Raw genomic sequence first — 19,499 nt, 5'->3', positions numbered from 1 at the left:
CGCATCTCTGGCCTGTACCCCAGTTCTGTATGAATAAATAAATAAATCTTTAAAAAAAAAAAAACAGACATATGGGCCCTCCCTGGTGGCGCAGTGGGTTAAAGCACAGCACTAAGAAGCAAAAGCCACTTCAGCATGAGTTCAATCCCCTCCCCAGAGGTGACCCACATGACATGGCAGACCTCTCCTGACCCACCAGCTGCTCCCCTCAGCAGTGTACCTCATCAGTTGGCCTGTTCTGCTCCCCACTCTGTCTCTGTCTCCCCTCTCACCACCCCTGCACCTCTGGCCTGTACCCCAGTTCTGTATGTATAAATAAATAAATCCTTAAGGAAAATAAAATAGACATCTAAGGAACTGTGGGTATTTTCTCTACTCCAAATGATTTTTGGGAATTCCTGGAGTGAACTATGGCTCAAGGGATCCTCAACAAGGCACTCTCTCTTCCCCTTAAGACTTGTGTGAGAACAAGTCTTCATGAAAATAAAGTTGAATTTCAACATAAAAGTTTTGGGAACCTCTTAGTAACTTATTAAAATTGACAGCTTTGGGGAATTCATCACAGTAGAAACAGGGCTCTAAATCCCAAATCTTATGTTTTTTAGTATCTTTGGGGATCCTGGCCAATCATCTAAACTCTATTTCCATCTATAAAATAGGGGTTGAAATGACAATTGCTTAAGACCTGTTGAAAAATTCAATGAGATGCATGTAAAGTTCTTAGCATAGTACGTCATATTGCATGTAGGTTCTCAAGCAGACTTAGTGACAACCTAGTATTCTCTACCCCCATTTTATATATGAGGAAACAGGCTGAGAGAAACTAAGTGACTTGCTTAAGCTTTCACACACACACAAATACACTGAAAAGGTAGCTTTGACATCAGTTTTAATGTTAAACTCATGCTTCCTATCATTCAGCTGTATGACTCCTTTGAATGATCAAACTCATTTGAACTTGGAGAAATTAAAAGAAAGTAGATCCCAAGTGACCCTCAAAGGATTCCTGCCCAAGTTTAAAGTGTAGTAGGTTTGATGCTTGTACAACCCACCTGCACTCGATAGAACACAGGTGTTGCAGTTTGAATTTTGCATACTCCCCCCCCCCACTTCCCACCTCTCCCACCCTCCACAGCCCAGAGTACACCGAATTCCAAACCCTAGGTATCTGTGAATGTGACCCTATTTGGAAATGAGGTCTTTACAGATGTAACCAAATTAAAGATGAGTTCAATAGATTAGAGAGTGCCCTACAGCTTAAATGACTGATGTCTTTATAAGGACAGGAAGATTCAGAGTCAGCGACACAGAAGGAAGAAAGGCATGTGTAGGTGGGGATGCTCTTTGTGTTGTCCTGCATCAACAGTTGCCAGTCACTACCAGGAGCAAGGAAAGCCAAGGCAAGATTCTACTGCACAGTTTCAGTGAGACCATGGCCTTGCTGACACCTGATCTTAGACATCCAAGACTCCAGAACTGCAAAAGAATATATTTCTATTGCTTTAAGCCACAGTTTGGGATACAGGTTTCCCCCACTATCCAAAAGTAGAGTGTGCCTGTGAAACCTTTGAAACTGAAATGGTATAAAGCAAAGAAGCAATGAACTGTTAACTCACATTGAAAAAATTTGAGTACTCCCAGACCCATAATCTACCAAATGATACTAAATGACACAAACACCTAAAATAAGACTATCATATAATGGAAGGAATGATGATAAATACTCAGCCTGTATAAAGCACTTCCCTGGGAAGGAGCTCGGTGGGGTTCGCAGTATGTGCTGTCTCAATAATGGCTGTGATGAAAACAAACCCTGTTTTCCATTTTTGCCTTTTGACAAAATAGTGAAAATTGTCTCTGAATTTCTTTCAGTAAGAGAAAATAATCTTTCATATATGTGATATGGCATGACATAAAGCTTCAAAATTGAAGTATACCTGTGTTTTGTTAGAGCAGCCCTAGGAAATATATACAGTAAGTGGTTTTAAACAGGGAAAAAAGGCTCTCCCTGGTGATGCAACAGGTTAAAGCACTGCATTATGAAGCTCTCTCAAACCACTGCAGCTTGAGTTCGATTCCCTGCCAGAGAGCTGACCCACATGGTGTGGCAGACCTCTCCTGACCCGCCCGCTGCTCCCCTCAGCAGTGCACTTGGTCAATCTGCCTGTTCTACTCTCCACTCTGTCCCTGGTGAATCCTCTCACCCACCACACCTCTGGCCTATACCCCAGTTCTGTATGCATAAATAAATCAATCTTAAAAAAGAGAGCAAGTGTGTGTGCAAGCCCAGCACCAGTGTCTCCAATCTCTTGGCAGCACAGTGGTTGGTTTGAATAAGAGCCCTTGGGGGCCTCTTCCCTTAACACAAACAATTTTACTTTGCCCTCATAGTAAGTAATAGTATGAGCCATGGCTTGGTTCTCACAAACAACTCTCCCTTGCTCAGATGTGAGGAGAAAGACAGCACCTTGCTCATTTTGTCACCTAAGTGCCAGGAAGGAAGTCTGGCTCAGTGCAGGGAGTCAAATATTCTAATGTCTCAACCTGAATGCTGAGAGCTGTAGAAGGCTGCTGTGAGTAGGACTCCTCATGAATGGACAAGAGTTTTTTCCTCTGTCTCCTTTGCATACCTACTTTAACAGTAAAATTACTCGCACATCACAGATGAACTTCCCAAAGCACAAGGCAACTGCAACAAAGTCGTTGGCAAGGCTGGAGAGAAGAAAAGTAAATCTGTAAAGGTAAGAGTTGGTCAAGGACTATTAGCAGAGAAGTCTCTAGTGTCTGTATTTCCCATCAAAATCCCCAATTGCCCAGTGCAACAACCTGCTTATTATGACTATGTGTGAGGCCTCATGCTAGGTAATTTCCTATGCAATTACCTTATTATTTCACAAACACACCCCTATGACACAGTGCTTTAATTGTACAAATGAGGAAAGAAAAAAAAGAGAGATCAGCAGTTTGCCCATGATTAAACTGCTAATAAGTATATCCTGGAACCAAGCTCAAGTCTATCTGACATCAAAAGTTATACTGCATCAGAATTGTAATATAAAAGTGGCAATTATGGCCCTCCCTGGTGGCGCAGCGGGTTAAAGCACTGCACTGAGAAGCTAAAGCCATTTCCGCATGAGTTCGATTCCCACCTGCCCCGGAGGTGACCACATGGTGTGGCAGACCTCTCCTGACCCGCCCACTGCTCCCCTCAGCAGTGTACTTTGATCATCTGCCTGTTCTACTCCCCACTCTGTCTCTGGTGAATCCTATCACCCTCCACATCTCTGGCCTGTACCCCAGTTCTGTATGAATAAATAAATAAATCTTTAAAAAAAAAAAGTGGCAATTATGCTATCTCACCAAGACCCTCACCATGACATGATATCTTTACTTTCTGGTTATTCTTTAGCACATCTGAGTTTTGGACTTTGAGAGATGTTAGATAAAACCACATGTTGAGATTTGTTTTGGCAGGAGGTTTATATTAGTCCAGGGGTGACTTCTGTGAAGCAATTGTGAAATTTCAGAAACAACCCAGTTTGGGTTGTACCTTAGAGTTTCCCAAACCTTTGCATGCCCATTACTTAATGTCTCATAAGACTTTAATATGGTAGACATTAGAATCAATCCCACTTTACAATTGGGAGAATTGAGTTTTAGATCAGTTAAGCAGAATACATGATATCGTATAGTAAATTGTACAACTGGGGTTTGAACCAAAATCTTTCAACTCCAGCCTCCTACAAAGTTATTTGTTAAGCTTCAGGGATTGTCTTCCATTTGGCATTATGCCAGGAATCTACAGCAGCACTGAATTATGGAGCTCTGGATCTTTCTTGTTGATCATTACCATTAGCATATTTTAAAACAAAACAACAGGATATTACCATTAGCATATTTTAAAACAAAACAACAGAGGTATTAGCTATATGCATTCAACTAGGTATTGTGTCCTGATTCCACACTCACTGCACTTTGGCTAAAATTTCCCTGAGTTCTCTTTATCATTCTGTACTCGTCTCAACAATCCTAAAATAAGGGAAGAGAAGGCATCCTTTTCCTTTCTCCATCAAGGTGGGGGAAGGTGGTTCTCTTTCAAGTACCTGCTATTCCTTTACTGTTCTCATATGGTTGCAGTGAGCTGAATAGTAGCCATCTCACACTTCCCATATCCAAAGATATGTCCACCCAGATCCTTTGAATACAGCCTTGTCAGCCACAGGGGTCTTTGCAAATTAAGTAAAGCAAGTCCTAAGGAGATCATCCTGGTGTGGGAAGGCCTATTCTAAAGAACAGGCTTTGGGTTTTCAGTAACACTGGACTACTCAAGGAATATTTAAACCCAGTAATATATATCCTTTAAAAAGACAGAAGAGGGCCCTCCCTGGTGGTGCAGCGGGTTAAAGCACAGCACTAAGAAGCTAAAGCCACTTTCACATGAGTTCAATACCCACTTGCCCTGGAGGTGACCCACATGGCGTGACAGACCTCTCCTGACCTGCCTGCTGCTCCCCTCAGCAGTGTTCTTCCTCAGTCGGCCTGTTCTGCTCTCCACTCTGTCTCTGGTGAATCCTGAATCCTCTCACCATCCCTGCACCTCTGGCCTGTACCCCAGTTCTGCATGCACAAATAAATAAATCTTTAGAAAAAAAAGATAGAAGACAGGGCCCTCTCTAGTGGCGCAACAAGTTAGAATACAGCACTGCAAGCTAGTCGCATCCACTTCAGTGTGAGTTTGATCCTGGGCCCGGAGGTGACCAACATGGTGCAGAAAACCTCTCCTGTCTCGCCCACTGCTCCCCTCAATAATGTACTTCATCAATTGGCCTGTTCTGCTCCCCACTCTGTCTCTGGTGAATCCTCTCACCGCCCCTGCACCTCTGGCCTGTACCCCAGTTCTATTTGCATAAATAAATAAATTTTATAAATTTAAAAAAAGAGAGAGAGAACTTTGAAAAAAACAAAGACAGAAGACAAACAAAGGAGATATTCAGGTGAAGGTGGAGGCAGAGAAGACACAGCCATGCTATCAACTTGATTTCAGACTTTGGGCTTAGACTACTTCTGTAGTCTAAGCCTCCAGTTTGTCATCATTTGTCACAACAGCCACAGGAAACTAAAGCACAAGTATTCATGCTATGTTTATGTAACTGCTGTGGGTGCTCCTCTACCAGTAGGGGCATCCTGAGAACAAAGACACTGTCTAATTCATGTTTGTACCCTCTAACAATCTCACACAGTGATGGGCACATAAGGAGAGCTCTACGCTGCTTAGTGGGTGGATGAACCCATGACATCCAAGAAGTTCACGGCAACGTCAGCAGCTTTCCACCTGCACCAAGACATGGCCAAGGTCAGGTAACCTTTTCCCAGATCCATCCTGAGAGGTCCATCTTCAAACCACCTGTGCTGCCTCATAACTGCAAAGAGGTGAAAGTCTCCAATCATTGGGCCTGATTTATAACAATTGTGAACCTTTTCCTGAAAGATCAAGTCCCAGGGACATTGTGTAGATTGAATCACGATAGGAAACCCAGGTGCTGGGGATGGTACAGACACAAAAGACCCTCCCTTCTGACCAACAATAATCATAATAATCAACAATGCCCTCAGAATCACCTACTTACTATACACAATGTCAGTAGCTAGGATAAGTGTTTCACAAGTTTCATTTTATCTTTACATGACTCTTTCAAGGTAGACATTATTATTACTCTTTTTATACCAAATTTCCTCATGGGGGAAACTAGCTATGGTGAACTATGTGTTAAGTATTTTTCTATGTATTTGACTACTGAAGGGCTTGGCACCAACTGTGTGGCCCAGTGCAGAGAGACAATTTGGCTTACGTGACACGAGCCAACCTTCCTCCCAATTCCATCTAAGTTCCCTACACTTACTTCCCTTTTCCTTCATTTTAAAATGGATCGTGGGCCCTCCCTGGTGGTGCACTGGGTTAAAGTGCACTATGAAGCTACCCGAAGTCACCGCAGCATGACTTCAATCCCCGCCAGGGAGTGACCCACATGGCGCAGCAGACCTCTCCTTTTCTTGCCCACTGCTGCCCTCAGCAGTGTATTTCAGTCAGTTCACTTGTTCTGTTCCCTACTCTGACTCTGGTGAATCCCACCCACCACCCCCACCTCTGGCCTCTACCCCAGGTCTGTATGCATAAATGAATAAATCTTTAAAAAAAAAATGGATCTCATCTTACACCACTGAATGCATTTTCCAAAGTTCCTATTGGACAATGGAAGTTCATCCTTTTATTACTAAAGCAAAAGGTCTTTTTCTGTCTAAACTCAGTGAAGCTTTCCCAGCTCCAGTTCCTGGTTTCTTTGCAGTCATGGTGTCATGGATCTGAGTGAAGGCGGGCACAGGCTTACCAACTGAATTGCTGGTTGCTGGCTTAGAGTTGACAAGACTCTAGTCCTGGGACAGGACTGCCTTCTCTCCTGTGTTTTAACAAATGTTCCCATTCTGTACAGTTTCTTTCTTTTTTTTTTTTTTTTTAAGATTTACTTATTTATGCATACAGAATTGGGGTACAGGCCAGAGGTACAGGGGCAGTGAGAGGCTTCACCAGAGACAGAGTGGAGAGCAGAACAGGCAGATCGATGAAGTACACTGCTGAGGGGAGCAGCAGAAGAGACAGAGAGGTCTGCTGCGTCATATGGGTCAGCTGCGGGGCCAGGGATTGAACTCACAATGAAGCAGCTGCTGCTAGCTTGCAGTGCTGCGCCTTAACCTGTTGTGCCACCAGGGAGGGAGTCTGTACAGCCTCTAAGTGTTTAGCCAAAGCATGCTTAAATGTTCATGAGAATGGAGGGGACCTGGATGCCCAGGTGACCTTCCACAGAAGATGTCAACAGAAAGCATGACCCTCTCTCAGTATGAGCGCCTTGTCCAAACCTCTCCATGGAGAAGCGTGAAGCGTGCTTGCACAGTCTATGATATGGGGACTCACTTTAAAAGGATATGCCACTGTTTTCATCTAAATTAATGCTACCTCCTTCAGTACAATCACCTTGGGAGGCAACACATTTATTTATCAAACAATACTCACACTACCTGGAAATTTCTGGAACCCTTTTTCCAGCAACTGTCTTTACATTCTGTGGCACTTCCTTTGAAAGCCTTCAATCATAACAAATTTCTTCCTGTGAGAATAGATTTGAACTTTGGAAAGAGACAAAAATTGGTTGGAGCCATGTCTAATGAATAAAGTGGGTGATCAAATCTTGTTACAGCGTTTTAGGTGAAAAATGAGGCATGACTATAAAATAATGTGACTGGTTTTCCTAGGTGACCCATAAACCGACTGGCTGAAAAATAATTCCCGTAGAGGAGTTTCCAAATGCTCTCAGCACTAGACGCATCGCTGGAGTGGGGGTACGGGTCCCAGAGTGGTGATTTGGCAGGGCCCAATACTAATTTGGATATATAAGTTCAATTATGTTTATAAAAAAAGAAATGGGATTGCTTACACTCAGGAAAATGAAGAAGCTATTCTCCTAGAGAAATTTCTCCTCCTTTTTTGATAGTCTTGTCTGCGTTGGACAAGCAGTCTGTGAAGAAAAATAGACACATTTCCTACAGAAAGAAAGCCTCACTGGCCACACAACCTGACCCCACTCCAGCTGTGGCAGGTGCCCTGTCCTGAGCACTCCCAACCATCTCTTTTTTCTTTAGGTATTAGCTCTTATTATACACAGCAGGGGCTCTCTGGTTTAGAGGGAGGGGGTCAATCTCACCCCCCATTCAGCTGGAGATTCCTTGGAAAGGACATGTTCTTCAACTCCACAATACAGAAGTGTGGAACACACATTCCATTCACTGTTCTTAACTCAAGCCCTTCTCCTCCCTGGATACCACTTGCTAACTTACCTTCTCTCTGACAACCAAAACCGGACATATAGTTCATGTAAAATCTACATTTATACAGACCTAAGGTAGACAGGTTGTTGCTCAGGGCTAAAGGCACAGGGCAGGAGAAAGTAATTGTTCACACAGGGGTTTCTTTTGCAGTCCTGAAAATAGTCTAAAACTAAATGATAATGATGCCCCACTATTCTGGAAATGCAGTAAAAATATTGAATAGTACTTTTTACATGAATGAACCATGTCGTATGTAAATTATATTTCAATGTAGTTTATTTAAAAGTCCTCCTGAAAAAACTAATAATAATAACGAACAACTATATACCAGAGACATTTTATGGGGTAGAGTGGGGAATGGGATAAAAAATGGGGGAGAGGAGAAGTGCACTGGACTATGGTGATGGCACATGGGTGATTTGGCGATGGGAAGCCTACAGGGATTCCAACTGAGATAGGGAAAAGGCACAAAATGATGTAAAAATAAACTATTATCTTAAAAAAAAAAAGTCCTCCCTGGTGATGTAATGGGTTGAGACACAGCACTGCGGAGCCACCATAGCCACTTTGCCACAGTTCAGTCCCCACCAGGGAGGTGACCACATGGCGTGGCAGACCTCTCCTGAGCCTCCCGTTTCTCCCCTCAGTAGTGTGCTTTGTAGATCTGCCTGGTCTGCTCTCCACTCTGTCTCTGGTAAAATCTCTCTCCCCCTGCACCTCTGGACTGTGCCCCAGTTCTGTATACACAAATAAATAAATCTTTAAAAAAAAAAGTCATCGATAATGGGAATGTTTATGACTTGGTTCCTTTCTAAGACACTAGTTGGAATAGGTGAGCATCAAGGTCTCCTCTACACCTGTAGTAACCTATATAAAACTAAGTTTCTGTCTTCTGTCTATAACTCTATGCCTTGAAAATGACTCAGTGATTTTCATCAAATATGGAAAACATGTTTAGGACAGTGAGAATTTTTTGGCTGTTCCTCAACACCAATTCTCCTTTTCATTTAGCTTGAACCCCCCATATTCAGTCTGACACAGAACCAGAATAACAGTATTCCTCTGCTTCCTTTGCTGCCAGAGGAGGCTTAGTCTAAATTTTGGCCATTGGGACCTCAGCAAAATAATTTGTGCTGTCTCTGGGAAAGGGTATCTTCTTTCCTTCCCCCTTCCCGTTGGCTGGAATGACTCTATGGTAGCAGACAGTCACCTTGCATCAGGCAGATAAGCACAACTGGCTAGGAAAGGCTAAGGAACAAACCAAAGGAAATGTGGGTTCTTTTATACCCACAGCCACCATACATGGTCTATTACAGAAATGATTCCACCACTAAGAACTTTTACATGGTTTAAGATAATTTATTCATAAAGTAACTTATTTTGGAACCCTGTTTTAGCAGCCAGACTTAGTCTAAATATTAATAAAATTTAGTATCCTGCACCAAAACCTAAAACATGTGGCATAGATCTGCATCTTTTTATGCCATAGCAAGATCATTCCCACTGTTACCTTGTAGGGCAGGCCATGGGCAAAAAACAAACAAACAAAACCCTATAGCTCGGCCCTCCCGAGTGGTGCAGCGGGTTAAAGCACAGCACTTGGAAGCTAAAGCCACTTCTGCACAAGTTCGATCCCCCCCTGCCTCGCCCCAGAGGTGATCCACATGGTGCAGCAGACCTCTCCTGACCAGCCCGCTGCTCCCCTCAGCAGTGTACTTTGTCCATCTGTCTGTTCTGCTCCCCACTCTGTCTCTGGTGAATCCTCTCACCGCCCCCACACCTCTGGCCTGTACCCCAGTTCTGTATGCACAAATAAATAAATCTTTAAAACAAAAAAACAAAAAATCCTGTAGCTCTAAGCAAATGATTTGAATTCAGAACAAGAAGGTAGACTGTTCCTTACCACAATATAGAAAGGAGCTCAGGCGGAGGACTAGCTAGTCTACAAGCAGAAGAGGAAGTTATGGCTCCATTAAGGGAAGTTTTCTTTGACTGGGGCACTGCAACTCTGTTGCCCAAGTCCAGTAATGTGTTGCACTGCAGAGCTGAGATGACTGTTATTTTATGTACCCAAGCTTGACCAAAAAGGCTGAAGCCTCAAATCTTTCCCAGAAGTCTCTGTCACACAAAGGGAACTAGCCCACCTGCAAAGATACAATCTTATATTTTCAAAGATACATTCTTCAAAGATACAAAGATATATTCTTATTCACCTAGCTTTCCCTCCTATTTAAGGTGGTTGTGGGCAATGGAAAGATCAGGGCAAGGGGCCAACAAATAAAAACAGAAGATCAGAAGATAGGGGCCAGCAAATAAAAACCAAACCTCTGTCTACGTGAGAACTTTCACTGGGATTACAATACCAGCACATAGAACTAGTCTGAATAGGCCAGGAGCCTAAGGAATTTTTGAAGTAACTACAGTGAAAGAAACCACAAACTTGATCTGTACTCCTACCTCCCAAATTTCACCAGTGGGAAACAGGATGCCCAAGGTGTGTTGCCCCCCCTCAAAAGGTTCCCAGTACCCACTCTTCCAATGGACAATACCAAGTGAACACAAAAGATAAAGAGCAAGAAGTCCCCCAAAGGGCAGAACCAGGGCTAGCTACTCACATTCTCCACAGCAGCAGAGGGGGAGCTCTGTGTCTGATGACCTTCTTCCTTAGAGAACTCTATATCTCTATGTATATGTATTAGAATTTGGGATGCTTCCCAAGTGGGAAGAAAAGTGGGCATGGTGGTCTGTATGACGAAGAGGTGACCATGGTAGAGATTTCTAGTTTCCCTCCCTAACTTAAGATAACAAACCCCTCCTTTATAACTGATCATGTGTGGTCACATACCTATATACCTTCCAACATAAAATCATATTTTTCAGCCTTTTTTTTAAGATTTATTTATTTTTTAAAAGATTTATTTATTTATGCATCTGGGCTATAGGCCAGAGATGCAGGGGCAATAAGAAGATTCACCAGAGACAAAGTGAGGCAGACTGATGAAGTACACTGCTGAGGGGAGCAGCAGGCAGGTCAGGAGAGGTCTGCCACGCCATATGGGTCACCTCCCTGGCCAGGGATCAAACTTGTGCTGGAGCCACTGTGGCTAGCTCCACAGTGCTGTGTTTTAACCCATTGTGCCACCAGGGAGGGCCCTTTTTCAGTCCTTCTTGCAAGTTCAGTGCAACCTGCTGGGGAGATCTAATCAAGGAACTGTGAGGAGTGAGCTGTACAGTTCCCAGATTGTTTAAAGGGGAAAAACAGTTTGCTCCATCTTTCTCCTGCGCTTAATGACTCAGTGTGCATGTGGTGGTGGGGAACCATTTCTAATCAAGTGGGCAAAGGCAACACTTTCATGAACCTCCATGCTCATCCCAGCCTGCTTACAGCCACACTGTTGCAGGGAGAGAAAAAAAAATTTTAATCCAGAAGTATATGACTTAACTACAGGCAACAGGCACATTAAATTTACTTTAGAAGACACTTTAAAGAGTCACCTAGGGCAGCCAAAGAGGGCTCTGTAACAGAGATCTCAAATAGAATTCAAGTAGAAAGTCACAGAGGCAGAAGGATCCAAATGAGGGGAAGTTGGGAGAGAATGCTTGTCTCTCTGGGAAGGTGGAGATGTTACTATCTACACTAATTTTAAATCCTGGTATCAATAGAACATTGATAAGATAAAGTCCTGCCCTCAGGTCCATCCTGGAGTTTCCCCACAAGTGCTGTCAGGTATTTTAAAATATAATGTTTTATTTAAGGCTCAATATAGCCTCTCTGGATATGTATTATTATTCTCAACCATTACAGACAAAGGGGGAGGTAAATGAGAAATTAAATAACTTACCCAAGATAACAATCCCCAAGTCCTATGATTTTTCTTGGTTCTGCCTAGAATTCTTCCCTTGACAAATCCACCTTTGGAACTTCAATTCATCCATGAAGCTTCAGTTCAGCCACCAACCCTTGTACCTCCTTCTCCCTACAGAGCCGTCATTTTCTACCTGGTACCTACCTCCATCCTCATACCTAGCACACTGTGCACTCATTCTTATCTACCTCCCCTCCTAGACAATATATTTCCTGAGGGAGGAACATTTTGTATCCCAAGTACTTAGCACTGTTTCTAATACAACTAACTATACTATAAGAGCTTAACAAGAATAAATGTATTGGTCACTAACTATATGCTGATTATATTAAGTGCTGGAATATACTTTTATTCCATACAACTTCACAATTCACAATTCAGGAAAGTAGGACAAGAAGGTCACTCACTGAATGCTATCTTGACCTACATAGTGTGGACACAGATAGGACACAGGCCATGTCTTAAAGAAGCTTACATGGGAGAGAATCATATGTAAACAGATCATTTCACTGGGGTTTGATTAACCTGTTCTAGGGGTAACTATGGGAAAGAAGCATTTAATAGGGGAAGGAGAGTGGCAGAGAGGGACTGTTGGGGAAAGCTGTCTGGAGAAGTTATATGAATTGAATCACATCAGAAGAGGAGAAGTGTATTTAAATCCCAGTGAGGAAGATGTGTGTGTGTGTGTGTGTGTGTGAGTATATACATACATACATATGTATGTATGTATGTATATGTATGTATGTGTATATGTGTATATATATGGGGGAGGGAGAGGGAGACTAAAGGAAGAAGGAAAGGGGTGAATTAGGGAACAGAAGCTGAGGACAGAAACCTAGGGAATAGCTAAAGTGTGGAAGAGCAAATAATCCAGGAAGGAGAGTTTAAAGTAAGGGAATAAGCACAAAATCAGCAGTGTCAATGCAATAGGAAGGTCAATAAAATAAGGCCTAAAGATGTTCAGAGGCTTTAGCAATCAGAAAGTCTTTAGTAACCTTAGCAAGAGCAATTCGGTGCAGTGGTGGAGAAAGAAGCCAGATTACAGTGAGGGGGTAGGAAAGAACAGTTGGTGAATGCAGGCCACTTTTACAAAGACTGGCTAAAAGGGTTCCCCTTTAGGAAGTGTCCTTTAAGAGAGCTGTTAAAAAAAAAAAACAGTAGCTTAAAGGTGATGAGCTTTTAAGACATAATTTTAGTATTAACTAATTCTTTTCTTCCCATCCAAATGAACAATTAATTTTTCCATTTGGAGCCCTAAAACACCACAATGCTGTAAGCTCCTTAAGGACAAGGCTAGTGTTTCAATCATCTTGTTCCACACACAGAACAGGCTGTTTAGGCAAACAGCCTGTAATACAGGCTCAGTATTTGTAAAATCAGTGAATGAAATTCAAATTCAAGATGGGTAGTAATAGAGAAATGAAGGGATTTACACAAAGACAGCTATTTTTTATTCTTCTTTCAAGGGGGTTTGTGTTCATCTGAAAACACAGGCAATTTTATCGCAGTGCTACTTTTAAATTTTGACCCGGGAAGGTGAGTGTATTTAGAGACAAGGTTAGATTCTGGAGACTACTGGATAATAGATCTTTAGTGTCAAGGGTCCTCTTCATTACCAGAAGTTGTTCAATCAAGCTTTTGGCAGTTCTGTCATGGATTCTCGGTACTGCCATTCCAGTTCTGTGTAACCTACCCAAGTTTCAGTTTTCTCATTGGCAACCCAAAGATGCCCATAATAGCATCTACCTCATAGGGCTGCAACAGGATAAAGAAGATACCATAAAGAGAAGTGCTTTATAGGGTGCTTGGCAAAGTTGCATGCAATATTTTAATAAAATATGAAAGATACACTACCATTAGAATGAATAAAAATGACTAAAGGGTATACGTTTCAAAAGAGGTGCAATCTTATTAATCAGATTAAAAAACTGAGTAAGTCAAAACTTATTTCAAATATAGAAACTTGTTTTTTTAATTAAGAAAAAGTCATTTTACAGAAGTGAACAATGAACCCCTATTTACCAATTTCACATGTTAGGTTGACTGAAAAAACGATTTCAAAGTTTCAACTGTCCCAGTGGACCTGCCCAATTAAGCCAGTTAACGTTTCAAAGCTGTGGAGAGGGCGGAACCAAGGTGTCTCCATAATTCCTGGCCTGCCACCTCCGCACACAAGAGAACACCCTTGGGTATGTAGTTTGTTTTAATGAAAATTTACCCCCACCGGCGGAGCAGATCCTGAAGCGCCACTGGGCAAACACAAGCCCTTTCAAAAGCCGGCGCCCCAGTAACCAGGCCGCACAAGGGTAGGGCTTTATCCCTGGGCAGTCTAGGGGGTGGGAGCGAAACTTTGCAAACAGGCTCAGCAAATCTTCGGGACAGAAGCACCAGAGACCCGCCCCCTGCTCTCCGGCTCAGGGCCAGAGGGACGCGCCAGCCCCTGGCAAGACGAGAACAGCTGGCCACCGCGCGGAAGGCCAAGGGGTTCTGAGTACGGCGGCGGCTGTCCAACCTTTCCGGGTTAAGGCAAATGCACTCTGAGCGGTAACCGCACCTCCAGTCGCTGAAAAGATTAATGTAAATGTCAGAGGCCTCAAAACGGGCGGGGGCGGAGAACCCAAGTTGGCAGGAGGCAGAAGGTGGAGCCTCCCAAGGTCAAGCTCTGCTTCCCGGCCGCGTCTCCCGGGCCCGGAGAGCCGCGAGAGCAGCGCAGAGAAACCTGCGGCCACTTTTCGCGACTCGGCGTCCTCCGCCGGGCCTCGCAGCACCAGAACTGAGCAGCTGGGGGTGGAGACAGAGGCGGCCAGCACGGAAGTGGCCCGCCTAGCACAGGCGGGAGCCAAGCTGGCGACACCGGTCGCACGTAGCGCACGGCCCCGCGCGCGGTCGCAGCCGCCGAGGACCTGCGGGTCCCTTACCCCGTTGGCGGCGGCGATGCGGATGATGAGCTGGATGGCTTCCTTCATGTAGAACCTGCCGTCCCCGCCTACCACCAGGGTGGCCTCCTGTCGCTGCCCGGGCTCCACCGTGGAGATGATACTCTGGATGAAATTCTCCGCGTAGTTGGTGTTGCTCTGGAACACCTTCACCCGCTTCCGCAGCCCGCTAGTGCCCGGCTTCTGGTCAGGGTACGCCTGGGTCTTCACCATCACGATCTTCACCATGGTGGCGACTGTGGCCTGTGGGGCTCTTCTAACGCGGGGGCAGCCGGAGCAGTGCCTGCAGCTGCTCTGGGCTGAGGGTGCAGGGTGCGGGCAGGGACTAAGCCGGCTCCCGGCAGCGCTCGGCCCTCCTCCTTAAAGGGACCAGGGACCGGGCCTCGCGCGCAGCAGTCCACCGCGGGGCTGGTCCGGGAGGGAGGGGGAAAGGGAGCACCCACCTCCTGACCAATGGTGAAATGGGTGGAGCCTCTCTGATTTACCCACCCCCTCGAAAGCCAAAGCAGTGCTAAATGAATTCGCAGCTCTTCCCCTAAAGGAAAGGACGTTGCTTGGTGTAGGGAGCAGGTTTGATGGCAAGGACGTGAAGCTGGGTGGAGAAAGTAGAAAGTATAATCTCCGGTGGTTAGCAAGTGCATCATATTTCAAGAACTGCCTGAAAACCTGATCTGAGGGATTGAAGGGCTAATCTCAGCTAAATTTTATGACTCACATTTTCTGGTCTTGCTCCTGATACTAGGGTACTTGAGAATTAGAAAAATGAGTCCATTCCAAAAGTCTTATTCGACTTCCTTCTTTCCATGTCTTTACCACTTGACCACACACTTAACTTCCAAGGGTTAGGGTGGGTATACTAATAACTATCATTTACTAAATATGTTTCTAATCCTTGCTAAAGTATGGGTTTTGTTTTTCTCTATTTTATGCTATCAAAACTGAGAGTCAAAGAAAACTCATCTTGCCTAGACCATAGAGATGCAAAAGATCAACTCAGGTGGGCCTGACTCTAAAACCAGGCTCATAGGGTGATTTGCCAGAGTCACCAGGTTTAACAAGACATGTACAGAGAGGCCTTGATACATGTAGGTGCAAATATAAGGTAAGGTTGACTATGATTACATCAAAATTACTCAGGGTCAATGAAAATGATTTGTTATAGGAATTGTCAGTGTGTCCTTTAGGTTTGATGAGAGTGATTGTGTCTTCCACTCAAGATATCTGTCATTTTGGTGAAATGGAAGAAAATAACAACATGCCTTTTTTCTTCCAAGATGTGTGACCTAGGTAAAGTTAGTTAATGTCTATGGACATTGATTTATTTACCATGAAATGAATATTAAACCTATATTAGGGAAATTCTGCAATTATTGGGGTTTTGAATGTCAGTAGTTCTTAATTATAATTACGTAATAAAATCACCGAGGACATTTTTGAAACTACCCATGCTCCATCCCCAGTCCAAACATTCATTCATCTTCATCTATATAAGCAAATCACCTAGCATGGTACCAGAAACATAAAAGTCCTGGAACAATATTAGCTTCTCTTCCCTATTTCCAAAACCAGACTGTATATGTGTGTGTGTGTGTAATGGCACTATATTCCTGTTTCTCTGTTGAATAGTCAATTGCCTATCATCAAGCAAGGACTAGGAGGCTGAAAAACCCATGACTGTGACTCAGAAATCATATGTTGTTACAGATTATAGGTGTAGGTGTGAGTTTTGAAAGCCACTATGTATGGTTTTCAAAGGCAAATAACATGAAAACTCAATCTTGAACTGCTAGTAATGATTTCTAATATTTTCACTGGAGTTCAGAGTTTGTAGAGAGCTATAATCTTCTGTATTAAATAATATAATCAACTCCATTTTGTTGACTGGAGAATTGAACTAGAGTGGCAAATGTGATCAAGTTTCTCTAACTATACAATGAAAGAGTGGAAATACTGAGTTTCAGAATTATCTACCCATCAAGTTATATGAATTAAATTAGATAATGAATATCAAGTTGCTAGTACCAGCAAGTATTCAATAAATGGCAACTCATTATTATGAAGTGATGGACTCAAATTTGGATTGCATGCCCTTTCTATGGTCTTTACTATTTTTGGAATTAGAATGAGTGTTTTTTGTTTTCAAGAGAGGTCGTTCTCTCACTTTAGAAGATGTAACATTTAATTTTAACTGAATAGTAAACCACTCTAAAACTTAGTGTCTTAAGACAACTACCTTTTAGTATCGGTATTATTGCTGATGATTTTGAGGTAACTGCTGCTTTGGACAAGACTGCTGGCAGGCTAAGCTCCTATTTCATTGGCCCTCATATTTCTTGCCTCCTGGTAATTATGCCTTTATATAATTCCCTTGCATGACTGTTTTGTTGTTATTTTGCTGTGTAACAAATTACCATAAGCTCAACTGCTTAACCAATGCCCACTCATTATCACAGTTCTGTCAATTAGAAGTCCAGGTGCATTTACCCAGACTTAGACAATATTCAGAGTGGGTAGGTAGGTAGATGGATAGACAGACAGATACATCGATACATAGATAGACAGACAAACATATAATAATATTACAATCAATGTGTTGGCTAAGGTAGAGTCTTATACTGAGGCTTTGAAAAGAGAATCTGCTTTAAGTTCAGTCAGATTATTAGAAAGATTCATTTTCTTGACATTGTAGGGCTAAGGTTGTCATTGCCTTCCTGGCAATAGAATTTATAATGAAAAGTTTTGTGTAGAATATGTAATGACAACACTGGATAGTGAAGTGGGGAATCTAGTGGCCAACCAACAGTTATTACTTACATGGTTCTTATAGAAACTGAGTATCAAAATAAAATATACTGACCAATAATTCATTAACATGTAGACGAATCTTCAGAAAACACCTATGTGGTATACAATAAAAGCGTTATTGTTAAAAACAGCACAAAACACAAATGTATATTTGCGTACACTCAACTTCCTATCTAGTGCTATCAAGTAATGATGGAATAATCTGTATTGAGAAATACTGGGATAATCTCCAATTTATGCTTAGAACAGTTACCCAAATCTCTCTCCTATCCAAGAGTACTACGAGGCCTAAAGGACAATTCCAAGGGCATTCCGATGAAATAGGGAAATTATAGGTCCCTTGAAATAGTTTTCAATTAGCAAATAACTAACTGATGATTTCTAATGAACCCATTCAAATTAATACTGAATAATATTGCTAATGTCATTTTAGCTCAATTTTTAAACCTAAATCATAAGTTCTTCCCGGCTGCAGATTTAGTTCATTATGCAACATTTAAACTATTTGTAATTTTCTTAAGTGACTAGTTCCTACATATGAAAGCAATTTGAAACAATTTAATATCTATTTGTATCCATAAGTTTTTCAAGTACTTAAAATTTTTATTTGAATAAAAGTTAATGGGTTTCTGGAATCAAGGTTCTGAGATTAAGTTTGTTCCTGTGCCAAAATAATAATAGCTTCTGAACTCATGTTTCAATGTCAAATGGTTATTCACAAAGCTATATGTGAAATTGATATATGATAAATTGGGCTTTTTTCTTAGAATTCATTTTTGGGATCTACTATAAAGGACATCAGTCTGAATTAATTTATATGAATTTTTGATATGCAAATATTAATATTTTAAATGGCAAAAAGATTTTCAAAAATACAGATTATGAAGGACATTTTTTAGGAAATAACAAATGTCTTATTATCTCATTTTGCCAATATTATTGGCTAAGGAATCAAGATGCTGTGATAAACTAAATAATGACCCTCAAAAATATATCCATGTCCTAGCTCCTGGAACATGTGAGTATTATCTTATATGGCAAAAAAGGACCTTCCAGGCATAATTAAGTTAAGGATCTTGAGATGGGGAGATTATCCTGATTATTCAGGTGGATGCTAAATGCTATCACAAGTGTTCACATAAAAGAGACACAAATGTAGACCTGATTCCAGAAGAGGGTGACACTGCCATAGAGGCAGAAGTTGGAGTGAAGCAGCCACAATTAAGGAATGTCCCACAGCTACCATAAACTGGAAAAGCAAGAAAAAAAAAGACCCTTTTTACTCTAGGACTTCCGGAGAGAGCACAACTGTGAGGACACCTTGATTTTGTATCAGGAAAGTGAAAACATGTTCATATAATAGTCTATAAATAAATGTGTACAGCAGCTTTACTACTATTGCCAAAAACTATCAAGTGAATGAACCAACAAATTGTGGTACATCCATGTAGTAAAATATTATGCAGCGGTAAGAAACAATTGATACACAAGCTGAATGATTCTTAAAGGCATTTTTCTAAGTAAACGAATTCCATTTCATAAAAAGTTTATCCCTCTGTGTGTGCGTGTATGTATGTGTCTGTGTACAGGTGCGTGTGCTGGGGGGCCTGGGGGTAAGGGAAGAGAATATTATGATTATAAGGGATAGTAAAAGAGAGTTTTGTTGGAAATGTTTTGTATCCTGTTAAATGAATCTATACATGTGTTAAAGTAATAGAACTATACAATCTTGTCCCCTCTCCCTAAAAGATAGAACTGTTTTATGTTAATTTTTTAAAAATATGAAATAAAGGCCCTCCCTGGTGGCGCAGCGGATTAAAGCACAGCACTAAGAAGCTAAAGCCACTTCCTCATGAGTTCGATCCCCGCCTGCCCTGGAGGTGACCACGTGGCGCGGCAGACCTCTCCTGACCGGCTCGCTGCTCCCCTCAGCAGTGTACTTCGTCGCTCTACCTGTTCTGCTCCCCACTCTGTCTCTGGTGAATCCTCTCACCACCCCTGCACCCCTGGCCTG

At 42.4% G+C, this 19,499-nt stretch overlaps 1 protein-coding gene across 1 annotated transcript in view; it reads right to left on the bottom strand.

Moving 5' to 3' along the window:
- PGM1 (phosphoglucomutase 1) overlaps positions 1-15,108 on the bottom strand; it is a 59,104-nt gene extending 43,996 nt beyond the window's left edge. The window contains exon 1 of the mRNA XM_004679074.2: positions 14,663-15,108. Within this exon, the coding sequence (XP_004679131.1) occupies positions 14,663-14,908 (246 nt within the window). The 5' untranslated portion in view covers positions 14,909-15,108. The remainder of the gene's footprint in view (positions 1-14,662) is intronic.
- Between the last annotated feature and the right edge of the window lie 4,391 nt (positions 15,109-19,499).

The sequence above is a fragment of the Condylura cristata genome, unplaced genomic scaffold, assembly GCF_000260355.1.
Source record: "Condylura cristata isolate star-nosed mole 26May11 unplaced genomic scaffold, ConCri1.0 scaffold00008, whole genome shotgun sequence".
In the NCBI taxonomy this organism is placed as follows: Eukaryota; Metazoa; Chordata; class Mammalia; order Eulipotyphla; family Talpidae; genus Condylura; species Condylura cristata.
This window is presented reverse-complemented; position numbering and strand designations above follow the sequence as displayed.